At 37.1% G+C, this 11,511-nt stretch overlaps 2 protein-coding genes across 2 annotated transcripts; both read left to right on the forward strand.

Moving 5' to 3' along the window:
* The first annotated feature begins 4,278 nt into the window (after positions 1-4,278).
* LOC306902027 (mpv17-like protein) lies at positions 4,279-6,330 on the forward strand. Its single transcript, XM_079470294.1, has 5 exons — positions 4,279-4,345; positions 4,786-5,221; positions 5,335-5,405; positions 5,512-5,541; positions 5,633-6,330. Exons 2-5 carry the CDS (start codon positions 4,801-4,803, stop codon positions 5,750-5,752), a joined length of 642 nt encoding a protein of 213 aa, XP_079326420.1. The 5' UTR covers positions 4,279-4,345; positions 4,786-4,800; the 3' UTR covers positions 5,753-6,330.
* A 359-nt stretch (positions 6,331-6,689) lies between these two features.
* On the forward strand, positions 6,690-10,668 carry rpl18 (ribosomal protein L18). Its single transcript, XM_079470569.1, has 7 exons — positions 6,690-6,828; positions 7,514-7,600; positions 7,717-7,824; positions 8,279-8,377; positions 9,035-9,158; positions 9,679-9,748; positions 10,529-10,668. Exons 1-7 carry the CDS (start codon positions 6,826-6,828, stop codon positions 10,602-10,604), a joined length of 567 nt encoding a protein of 188 aa, XP_079326695.1. The 5' UTR covers positions 6,690-6,825; the 3' UTR covers positions 10,605-10,668.
* The last annotated feature ends 843 nt before the right edge of the window (positions 10,669-11,511 follow it).

Consider the following 11,511-nt stretch of genomic DNA (forward strand, 5'->3'; position numbering starts at 1 on the left):
GTTTCTAGAATTTGCGAATAGTTCTTGTATGAGCTCTTTTCATACTGTTGTTCCCAGTTATCAAATTGAATCCTATTTGACTGACATGCCAGCTGGTTTTCAAGCTGGTGGTCCAGAATATGGCTCGAATTTATACAGTCGGCGACCATTTGGTTGCTGACGGTCAAAGCTGTTGCCAAGTATCCCGCGTCCTTTCTATTTGTCATCATGCAGGGTGCAAACTGACAAAAATGGTCCTCTGGGATGTTACTTTGAGTTGTATAATAGTTTACTTGATCGTGATGGAAACTACGCCTTTGGGTCTCTTGGCTGCCAAGAACACTCAATTCTTCACCTTTTTGGTCCAAATTAGACATGGACTTTCCAAACGTTGGATTTATTTCTAAGTCACATTCAATTTCTTGAGGGCTTAAAACGCCATCAGAACCTGTAAGGTTGTCCATGTCACATCCTAAATCTAGACAGTTTACACGTGTGTTGTGATTCTGTACGCAGCGCTCTTCATCATCAACTATCCATTCAGCCATTTTACATTTAGAATCATAGATCTGCACATCTTGATTTTCAGAACAATACAGGTCAAAACTGTCCACCATATCCATTTGTAGACTGTCTTGTGTTTGGGCAGCGTGGTCAGCATCTATAAGCATTTGAATCTCCAGATCACACAAATCCAACGACAGTAATGAAATGACTGGAGAAGGTGGTGATAGTTCTGGAACGTCATTCCATGTGTGCTGGGACTTCACGTCAGAGCATTTGGTGTTGAGCTGTTTTGTATTCGTTCTCATTCTTTCAATATTTCCAATCCAGGTGGACACACTGTCCTCCAAAAGACTGCTGGTCACTTGTGTCAAGCTCTCTAAATCAGTTTGTTGCCTGTCTAAGCTGAATTTAGTGTCTTTTCCTTTTGAGCTTTCACCGTTGATTTCCATTCGGTTCTTGTTTTTCAAAACCTTTTCAGTTCTGGGATTTGTGCCTCTGCTATCAGTCACTTGGGTCTCCATAAAAGTGTCCAATGTCCAGAGGTCACACACATCATCTGGCTGTTCAATAGGGGCTTCAGGTTTATCTGTATTTATTGACTTGTCATTAGCTGCAGAAATGAAATGCAATGTTTAATAGAATTTGAGGACCAGAACCATCCAACATGTCAGACACGAGTACTGAAAGTTATAAAAAATAAGAAAGCATTTTACCATTTTTTGAATGTTTGCCAGATTGGTCGGGAATATAATATGTCTCGGAGGGTTTGGCTGTTAGATGACTTTGTGATTTGTCAGTTGGAAATAAAGCAGAAGCCAGCTGATGGTTGGCAGCCTCTATTTCAGCAAATTTCCTGTATGGGGCAGATGTTTCATTTTAACATTACAAATGAAGGAAAACATTTAACATTTTACCTTAAAGGCATTTCTTATTTTTTTGTGGGATCTTTTGACAAAAATGCAATGCAACATGCATAACTATGTCTTCAGAGGTTTATAAATGCCTTACATAATGAAGCGCTATGTTTTAATTTCTTTAGAATTAAATCATTTCTATCTACATACACCGCGGGCCCCTAACATGGAATTCGACATGTTGTTTCTACAGTAAGCCTAAACGGACAAACTGTTATAGCTTTTCGTAAATAAGCGATCTCCTTCAGCAAAGAAGTAAAAAAGTAACACAACATCGTAGCCCTGTGTCAACCTCCGTAGTGCTTTGAAAGGTAAAGTTCACAACCTGAACACTAGATGCTGCTAAATTTCATACAGTGGACCTTTGAGAGCCAACAACAGTACATTTGCAAGTGTTTAGAGTGTTGAATCTAGAAATGAACTGGTAACGTTAAACAAAGTTTAACCATAAATATAAAATATAAAAAAGCTGGGGCTTTTTGTTTTGGTGGTTAAAGTCAGGGGATCTGACAGGTCATTCCATCACACAGAAACTTAATAGGTAAATGTTTTTTAGATCAATTTGGTTGTGAGGCAGCAGTCAAGCTCATTACACCTGAAGTGTATATTTACCTGTGTATCATGTTATGCAGAAACCTGCGATGATTGACTTGACGTTTTGAAGGCTTGTTTTTTCGCGGTCTTTGCAAAGTCCTCATCATGTGACCAGCCGCAGAGGTCACAAAAGTAAAAAGGTCACGGCCCCATGGGACACCATGCTCCAACCCTGGTTCAAAGGTCATAATACTGGATGGATGCATATCTTTCGCTATCAAATGAGATCATGGAAAAAAGCGAAAGAAAATATGTGATTACATTATATATACATTGGCATATGTATGTGTGCAAGCACTTGCAGGAAAAGAAAACTACTTCCTAAAATGAACTAGAACACTAGTCAATATCAATATCTAGAACACTTACAAGTACTATGGTAATTAAAAAAACAGTAAGATATCAAAAAGTCTCCATAAAATAAACAGAAATTTCTAATATAAAAATATAATAAAAAGCATCAATATTTTTCTGAAAATGTACCAAAGATCAACTAATTTATACCACATCTTTCCAAATAAAAACACTAAGATAAGCTCCACATACCTTCAGTCACCGTATAAATCCACTTTGAAAGAATACGCAGAGAGAACCTGTAGGCTTCGCACAGGTGTTTCAGGTATACATGCCGACTGACTGAGAGGAGATGAATGAGTCAGGGGAGGGAGGCATCGCTTCAATGATGATGCCACGGGTCGGGCGATTCTTTGTCCCCTTAGATAAAGGGCTGCGACACAGCACCATTAAAACGGCCAAAGAAGTGCGGCCTCAGAGCACAAGAGAAAAGAAAAGCAATTAGCAAGAAGTCAACTGGTTGTGGACGTGTGGTGCATTGTCAGAAAAAGCGCTTGATAAGTGTTAGCAAACAGTCCCGTCTCCTAAACGCTTAACAGACCTTTAATTGATCTCTTTAATCTCTGATCCTCATTAACACATTCTCCTGTCTAAGAGCTCTGCTGGTTGCCACAGACAAATTGCTTTCACATTTTGGACCTCAAAGTGTTGTTTTTACATATGGTGTTCAACAGAATAGAACATGGTCCTGAGAAAAAAAGGAAGGATTCAGAAAATGAATGTTTTAACTCGAAATGTTTATTCACATAAATGGTTATATACAGCACAAACAAATTACTTAATAAATGGAAGCATGAAAAATTGAAAATGTACTGCATCTTAACATTTATTCATTTAGCAAAACTTGAGACTGAGACATCCCTTATCTTTACATGTGAAGGCAATATCCTTACGAAACAAAAGATATATGGCAATATACTGAATAATATAATGCAACACAATAAAATGATAGTTCACCCAAAAATGTACATTATTTCATCATTAACTCACCCTTCTGTCATTTAAAACCTTTATGAAACCAATGTACGTGAATTATGGATAATTTCCACAATTATGTCAAGTGCTTATATTTTTTAACATGAAAAGAGACAATTCCTTATGTTTTATTGAATATTGAATACACTTATATCTTTCCTCCATAAAAAAAATAATTGTACTGTTTTCTTTACAGAATTCTCCCATATTTTAAAAATATTTAGAAATGTCTGGTGTAAACTAGCATGAAATGCATGAAAAATATGTAAATAACTTGACTATTTTTTGTATAAACTTATTTACTGTTTGCAGGTTTTTTGTGTATGTTAAATTGTTTAAAATATTGCCAGGTTATAGCCTATATAGTGGAAAATATATTTTCTTTGTGTAAAGGGACAGACCCAATATAACAACACAACAACACAACAACAACAGAAAATGTAGAATGTGAAATTGTAAGTCGCTTTGTATGAAAGTGTCTTTTAAATGCACAACAAAGAATTGTTTTCATCTCAGATAACACACACAAACACATCTATTGGTCATAATAACTGTTATATGGTCCATTATCATGACAGCTCTGTGGTAATATAAACCAAAACCAGTTGGGCGTCTAAACATTCTTCACTATATTTAGTGCGGCTGCACATGCGGCTGTGTTGCAGCTTGTATTCTGGGTTTTGAAGGACTTCTGCCTTTAAGCTGGATTTAGAGAGTGTAAATACAGTAAGTGGATGTGGTAACTAATGCAACAATGTTCTTCTGCTGAGTAAAAAAAGGTTTCTCTTTTTCCTCAGCATGTGTTCTTTTCTCACATTCTTGCACTGACTGATAAACGGTATCATAAACGCTCTCATTCACTCTCACAGTAGAACTTTGTACCAAAGACAAAATCGTTCTGATTGGTCTATGCTTGACCTATAAGCTTTCTTTGTTTTTTTAAAGGATCAATCAAAGGTAACCAAAAGAGTGAACCTTGTGATTTGTCAGTCATTTCTAACACTGGACAGCTACAGTGCGTGGTGAGTCAAACAAAGTCTTTTTATTAGGGCTGTCAAACAGTTAATCGTGATTAATCGAATCCAGAATAAAGGTCTGTGTTAACATAATATATGTATGTGTGTGCATATTCATTTTGTATTTATAAACACACACACACACACACATATATATATATATATATATATATATATATAAATGAAATGTATAATAATTAAAATGATAAATACATTTTTCTTAAATACTGTATATGCATGTGTGTGTATGTGTTTATAAATACAAAATGAATATGCCCTGTACACAGACATATATTATGTGAACACAAACTTTTATTGTGGATGATATCTATTACCATTAATCGTTTGACAGCCCTACTTTTTACCCTTTTGAGCTGCAGGTAGGAGAAATAAATAAACATAATATAAATGTTCACTAACATTTGTTGACTTTCCGGATTGTACAGTCTGGGCCAGCAGTCATGAATAGAGCATGGATTATGTTCAAGTCCCATCCATACATATCTAATGTTGTGGGATACACAGCACTGTTTGCCACAGCAGACCTCATTCAGCAAAGCGTGATGGGAGAAACCCGGACTGTGCATAAGCAAGACGGAGTAGGACAGAATACATCAATTAAGAGATTACCTGTGCCCGAAGATGCAGATACACAAAATATGACCTTGTATGACCCAAAAGTAAGTCAGCGTCGTGGCATTGACTGGACCCAGACTGCTCGGGTGGCGCTGGTTGGGTTCTGTTTCCATGCCAACATCAATTACCATTGGTTACGAGCATTAGAGAAGATGTTTCCAGGGGGAGGGACCAAACAAATATTGATTAAAGTGGGTTTGGACCAACTAATTGCTGCACCTATAACGATAAGTGCTTTTTACATTGGTGAGACTGAGGATTTTTGCATTTTTTCATGAACATGTGTTTTATATTAATACAATCGAACAAAAAAATTATAAGCAGATATTGTTTTTAACAAAGCATTTGTTGCATTTCAGGGTTGAGCACTTTAGAGGGTGCAGAAGATCCACTTGAAGACTGGAGAGATAAATTTTGGACGTCTTATAAGGCAAGGAATGGTGTAAACAGCAGCAAAGAAACATGATGGTGTATTTTAGAGGTCTGAAATTATTCTTTGGCAAATAAATAAATACATTCTTTGTTCTTTTGTCTAGACTGGAGTGGTTTTCTGGTCAACAATGCAGGTAGGGCTATATCAATCCATTCATCTGACCATCCATCCATTTTGCAAGATATTTTCTAACGTTTCCATGTTTTTTATTCTCTACAACTCAGGCTGTGAATTTCTCCCTGGTCCCACCTGTAGCTCGTACTGTCTATGTTGGAGGAGTCGCTCTTATCTGGACTGTGTATCTGTGTCACTTCAAACAGCAGAAGAGTAACTCACTGAGCTAGTCTTTATTCAGACATTAAATAATTCAAGTACAACATACAACTTACATACAATGGCAGCAGAGATAGATCGCATGTTTCTAGTGGCATTTTTAGACAACCATCTAAGGGCCACGCTGGTTGATATGACCATGGTTACATTTGTTACCAGTATCACTACTACATATTACTGTAGGCCTATATCTCCTATAGCCAGGTCCTTCCATTTGTATCTGGTTTAAATCTGAGTAAAAGTATATTTTAACTCAGACCTCATATTTCTCTTTCCTAAATGTACTATGAGTGTGTATTCTGGTGTAAACTATAAAACATTAGCCCGGTCACTGTCTTGTCTAGTGGAAATAATACACAATAATTAAATACATATATAAAATGTAGTAAATGTGTTTCAGTGGAGCTTCCGACACATCATGCAACTGGTGAAAGATTAACGAATAAAACTTGACATATGATCTTTTTTGTTTGGTTATTTGAAAAAGCACAGGCTACGGTATAACAATTTATATTACGTTGTGTTAAACTTTAAGCACATGTCTCTATATATATGTGTATTAATAAACTTACTTGAGATACTTCCCCGTAAAAGCTTCCTATGTCAATGGGATTTTAATGCCATGCCTCCTTATGTGAATTTAATAAAATACATATTTCAGTTAATTTTGTAATAATAATTAGTCATTTTAAATATATCATAAATTATTGTATTGTAATTATAATAACAGATCAGATTAAGTTAGTTCACTCATTCTTGAATGGGTAAGTGACATTTTTTTCCATATGAATAATAACAATAATCATGCATTTTGGTTTACAAGGCGTTGAATTCTCACAATACCTCGATTCTCTCTCGATAAGTAAAAACAAACTTATATTTTATATTTCAACATGAAAAATGACGTCACACTCCCTTGCACATAATCACCGCACTGTGTTCCACAGCTTTGAATCGTATACGCGTTGATGCTCTTTAGACCAATCGGCGCACGCTATTGTAGTCACGTGACTCAAAGTTTCCCGTAATCTCGCTATCCGTCTTCTCGCGAGCTTTCCTTTTCCCTTTTCACTCTGAGTCCAAAATGGTAGGTAGCTTGCCTTTTCATGGAATCTACCCGTCTCTAAAATCTACCTCCATCCGCAACTAATCACGGTTTTAATGTGCCGCGAATTGTGTTAACAAACATCACATAGCCTTACGTGTGGGAAACTACGAGTTTTGATAAGGGTTTTGTTTATATCGACTCAATTAATGCACATCGGGCCTCTGAGCCGATGCGTTCCGTCATGTGTCGTGTAGGAACAAGTCAACGTGTTTGTAAATAACGCAGTTATAGTGTTTATTGGTATGTACACATCAATATACTGTGTAAAACAGATACTCGTGTCGAAGGAGAATGCAGAGCATGAGTACAGGCTCGTGTTGGCTAAGCTAGCATTCGTGCGATTACACGTTATTGAGTTCTGAGCCACATGTGTTGGATGTAATTCGTTTATTACCGCAAATTTGTAAACCGTTAAAACGTCATTAAAAGATGTAATTTTACCTCACGTTGACATCGTGTAGTTCGCCCTTGCTAATGTGTGAAATTTCTGCCGGCGTGTATGGATAAGTAACGTGCACATTTCGACTTGAATAACACGGATCATATTTAAATGTAACGCAGTTGTTTTATCTGTTAAAGGAACTACAAATGTGACGTTCAGTTCGCTGTATTGTTGTGTACCGTATTGATGACTTTGTGTTTGGTGTGTGTGTGTGTGTTTTAGGGAGTTGACATCAGACACAACAAGGACCGCAAGGTTCACAGGAAGGAGCCCAAAAGTGAGGATATTTACCTCAGGCTCCTGGTCAAGGTATGAACCATTGTGTTTTCTCGTCGGGCTTCTTTAGAGACAAAGCTTCATAATCCTCATTATTGTGTGAAATGACCCCAAAAAGTTGTAACTTTGCTTGCCGTTATGTGTTGTAGTTGTATAGATTCTTGGCTCGTCGTTCTGATGCTCCCTTCAACAAGGTCATTCTTAGAAGACTCTTCATGAGCAAGACCAACCGCCCACCTCTGGCCCTGTCCCGACTGGTGAGTCCAAACCACAACGTTCAGTAGCTCCATGCAGAAGTAAAAGTGATGTCCAGTTTTGACCGCATCTTCCTTCACTTGGCAAAAAGTTGCACACACTGCACAAAGCTTACGGTGATAAGGGCAAGTGGCTATATTACAGAAAGCCGTAAATCATAGAATCAAATATTTCGTAGGAGAATAAAACTTGTTTGCTCAAATATTCTGAAGGTTGCCTTTTTCCAAACATTCTTATCTTGTCTCCATTTCGTACTAGACACCTGGTTTATTATCTGAAGGGTCTTTATGAAAGCAAATATTGTTCAAAATGACCTCCGGACATCACTTGGCCACTACTGTACAACTCGCTTTGTGCCTGTTTGTATTGTTGTGTAGTTTTCTCAAAAGCACAAAGTGAACATACTTCATTATCACTGTGTGTCACATGCAAGGTCAATGTTTCTTTGCCCTGTAGATCAGAAAGATGAAGCTTCCAGGCCGTGAAAACCTGACCGCTGTTGTTGTGGGAACTATTACTGATGATGTCAGAATTCACAATATCCCTAAACTGAAGGTAAGAGCAGAGATGGAAACAGTTTTTTGATTTACATGCCGATGTTTAGTGTTTAAGCAGTTATAAAGGCTTGTTTCAGAATTATTCTGTGCTTTCGTATAGCTGTTTGCAAAATGTAGTTTAAAAACAATAGTTGTTGTCAAATGGCATGCATGTTTGTCCCTGATAAGTGATGCGTTTATAAAATACATAGTCTTAATTGTCTTCCACATACAAATAAATATTTGCTCTTTGCCCGTCTACTTTGTGAATTGTTGTCAGTATTATATTAATAAAATAACCTGCGAGTTCTTTTAGGTAGTCAAGCCTTTCAAATTACTAATGCACGCTGACTTCAAGGCTGTCCAGTTTGTGACAATGTATCTGGCTGACAGTACTGTAAATGCAAAGCTACTGATTGGACTTAAAAGTAATGACTGTACAAATGACTTGGTAAACATTTATAAATGACAATTTTCTGAAAAAGGAAAGAAAAGGTATTTTGTGCAGATGATAATTTTTCTCAAATAAACAAAACTGAATGATATTTGGGTAAAATATGGATGAGATTATTGAACATATCTTGATTCGCCTGCCTTTTGTTGAGAGAACTCCAAAAATGTCTATTTTTTCCTGGTATTTTTTATATGAAAGCTCTGTTTCTTGTCTGTATCACAGGTGTGTGCCCTCAAGGTGACTGCTCGTGCTCGCACCAGGATCTTGAAAGCTGGTGGACAGATCTTGACATTTGACCAGCTGGCCCTCACTGCGGCTAGAGGACAGGGCACAGTTCTGCTGTCAGGTGAGTTTAAGTGAAGTCTTATAAACAGCATTTAATAGCATTTCATTTTCCTTTGACTAAGATGCTGTAAGTGATTATGGCTGTCTTGTATACTTGTGCAGCAGAATTAGTCCATTACTTAGACCACAAATGCTCTCCCCAAATGCACCAGCAACTCTTGCATGCAAAATAAACGGCTGACAAACAGCAGGTCTGATTGGCTAAAATAGGCAGATTGCTGCCTTAACCTCATTTCTGCTTTCAGTCCTAAAATGTTTAACTTGGTCTAAATATTTGATGCTTTTGGTGTCTATGGCTTTTTTCATACATTTATTCTTGTGCATGTGGCGGGTGCTTTTATCCAAATCATCTAATGTTGTGTACCTTTTTTGGTATTCTGTGCCCCTTTCTGTGTTCTCTGGAATGGTACAAATTAACTTTTGCATTGCTAATGCTCCAGCAAGACTACAGGAAGCTAGAGGAAAGAATTATAAATGTTTAAATTGAGCAGGTTTAATCTGGAAGTACTTTTTTTGTGCAGGACCTCGTAAGGCCAGAGAGGTGTACAGGCATTTTGGAAAAGCTCCTGGAACCCCCCACAGCCATAGCAAGTAAGAAATCAACACATTCTTTTATTTCCAGTTATACGGAGTAGGGTTGGCCGGCTTTGAGTGAGTCGCGTCTGGCATTAGCTGCGCAGCGACAGATCTTTATACAGCGTGAGTTGGGCAGTGATAGATTCAGGCGTATCATCAGTACAGCTACAAAGTGAGGATTGATTGTATTGTTGTTTTGATGTCATATCGAGTCAAAAAAGTAATAAAGTGAGGTGAGTCGTCTTTATACAACACGGGCTGCGCAGACAGGAGAGTTCTTAACCCTTTTAAACCGGACGTGCCGTCACCAACACATTCTACCAAGCAGTATTTATTTTACAATAACTCTGCAACCATTTGTGCTGTCAAAGAATTTGAATTGTTCCTAAATGTTACATTTTACATTACTTTTGAACATATATGGTATATTACGGTAATATCTTGCTTTCCGTCAGCCAATGGCGTTTTTGTATTGGACAGCGGCGGGGCGAATATGAACGGGTAGTTACTAAACTGCTGTTTTCGTTGAGCACTTTAATAAAATTTGCAAACAAAACATGGCAAAGAGAAGATGCGATTGGATCATATTTTATATTTTTCATATTTTATTTAAATTATATTAAACTCAAGCCTTTTTTGCTTCAAATTCTAAAGGGTTAATACGCACAGACACTCGTGTACTTTATACAACACGGGCTGCGCAGACATCGGTCTTTATACAGTTATAATGTCAGGAGGAAACTAATGTGTATTTATGTAATGTGTATTTTAACAATCTCTCTTTCTCTATCATAGGCCCTATGTGCGTTCCAAAGGCAGAAAGTTCGAGCGTGCCCGTGGTCGCAGGGCCAGCAGAGGCTACAAGAACTAAATGTCTGTCTTTTTGTATTCAGAATTGCAATGCAAATAAAGATTGGATTATATGTTGGACAGAATATGTTCTTGTGTTGCTTTGTTGTCTCCATCTGTACAGTGAGATACTGCTTTTACATTTGTAAAAGAATGACAAAAAAAAGTTTCCAAAACTGCACATGTTTATTTGCTCATTTCAGTGCTTACTCTGTTACTGCAGAACTGTCACAACAGTCACATGAAGCTTTCACCACATCAAGTGGAAAATCGACCCAGTGTTAATGCGTGTTGTTGACAGCTGCTGGTAAATGTTCGTCTGTATATAGTTCCAGTCCAGTTTCAGATTTAATCTTAACTCGAAAGATCACAATGTGTTGTGATTGAGTTAAGTTAAAAGAAGTTAACATCAGAGGAAAATAAAGCACCTGTTATTCACCTTAAGATTTTTTCATTTCAAATTTGTGAGTATATTTGCTTACACAGACTAGATTAGCTTTGAAATATGTGTAGGTTTGATTTCTGATAAATATTCATGTGTTCTGTCAGGGCGGGCAGACCGTGCATTTGCTTGAGAGGTTTTCTTAGACTAACTATTAACTTCTTCTCGAACCGTTTTAATCACCTATTCTTGTGTTGTGGTGTGACCTAAAGTCAAATTTGAAGTACGAATATTTCATGTAGCTGGTCTTTTAAAATGGGTTCATGCAAAATGCTTTGCATGCATGGAAGTATACAATTTAAAAAGATAAAATACGATATCGTAGCTGTCCTTTAATTACTTTTTATTGATTGGATATTGGCAAAACCCAGTAACAATATAAAGGGTGACTAATAATGATTTATGGCAAAAATGAAATCTGGAGAACATGCTTTGAAATGTTGGGTCAATATCTTGTTTACAAATTAAGGCATTTAGTAATGTTAAC

The sequence above is a fragment of the Barbatula barbatula genome, assembly GCF_947034865.1.
Source record: "Barbatula barbatula genome assembly, chromosome: 12".
Classification (NCBI taxonomy): Eukaryota; Metazoa; Chordata; class Actinopteri; order Cypriniformes; family Nemacheilidae; genus Barbatula; species Barbatula barbatula.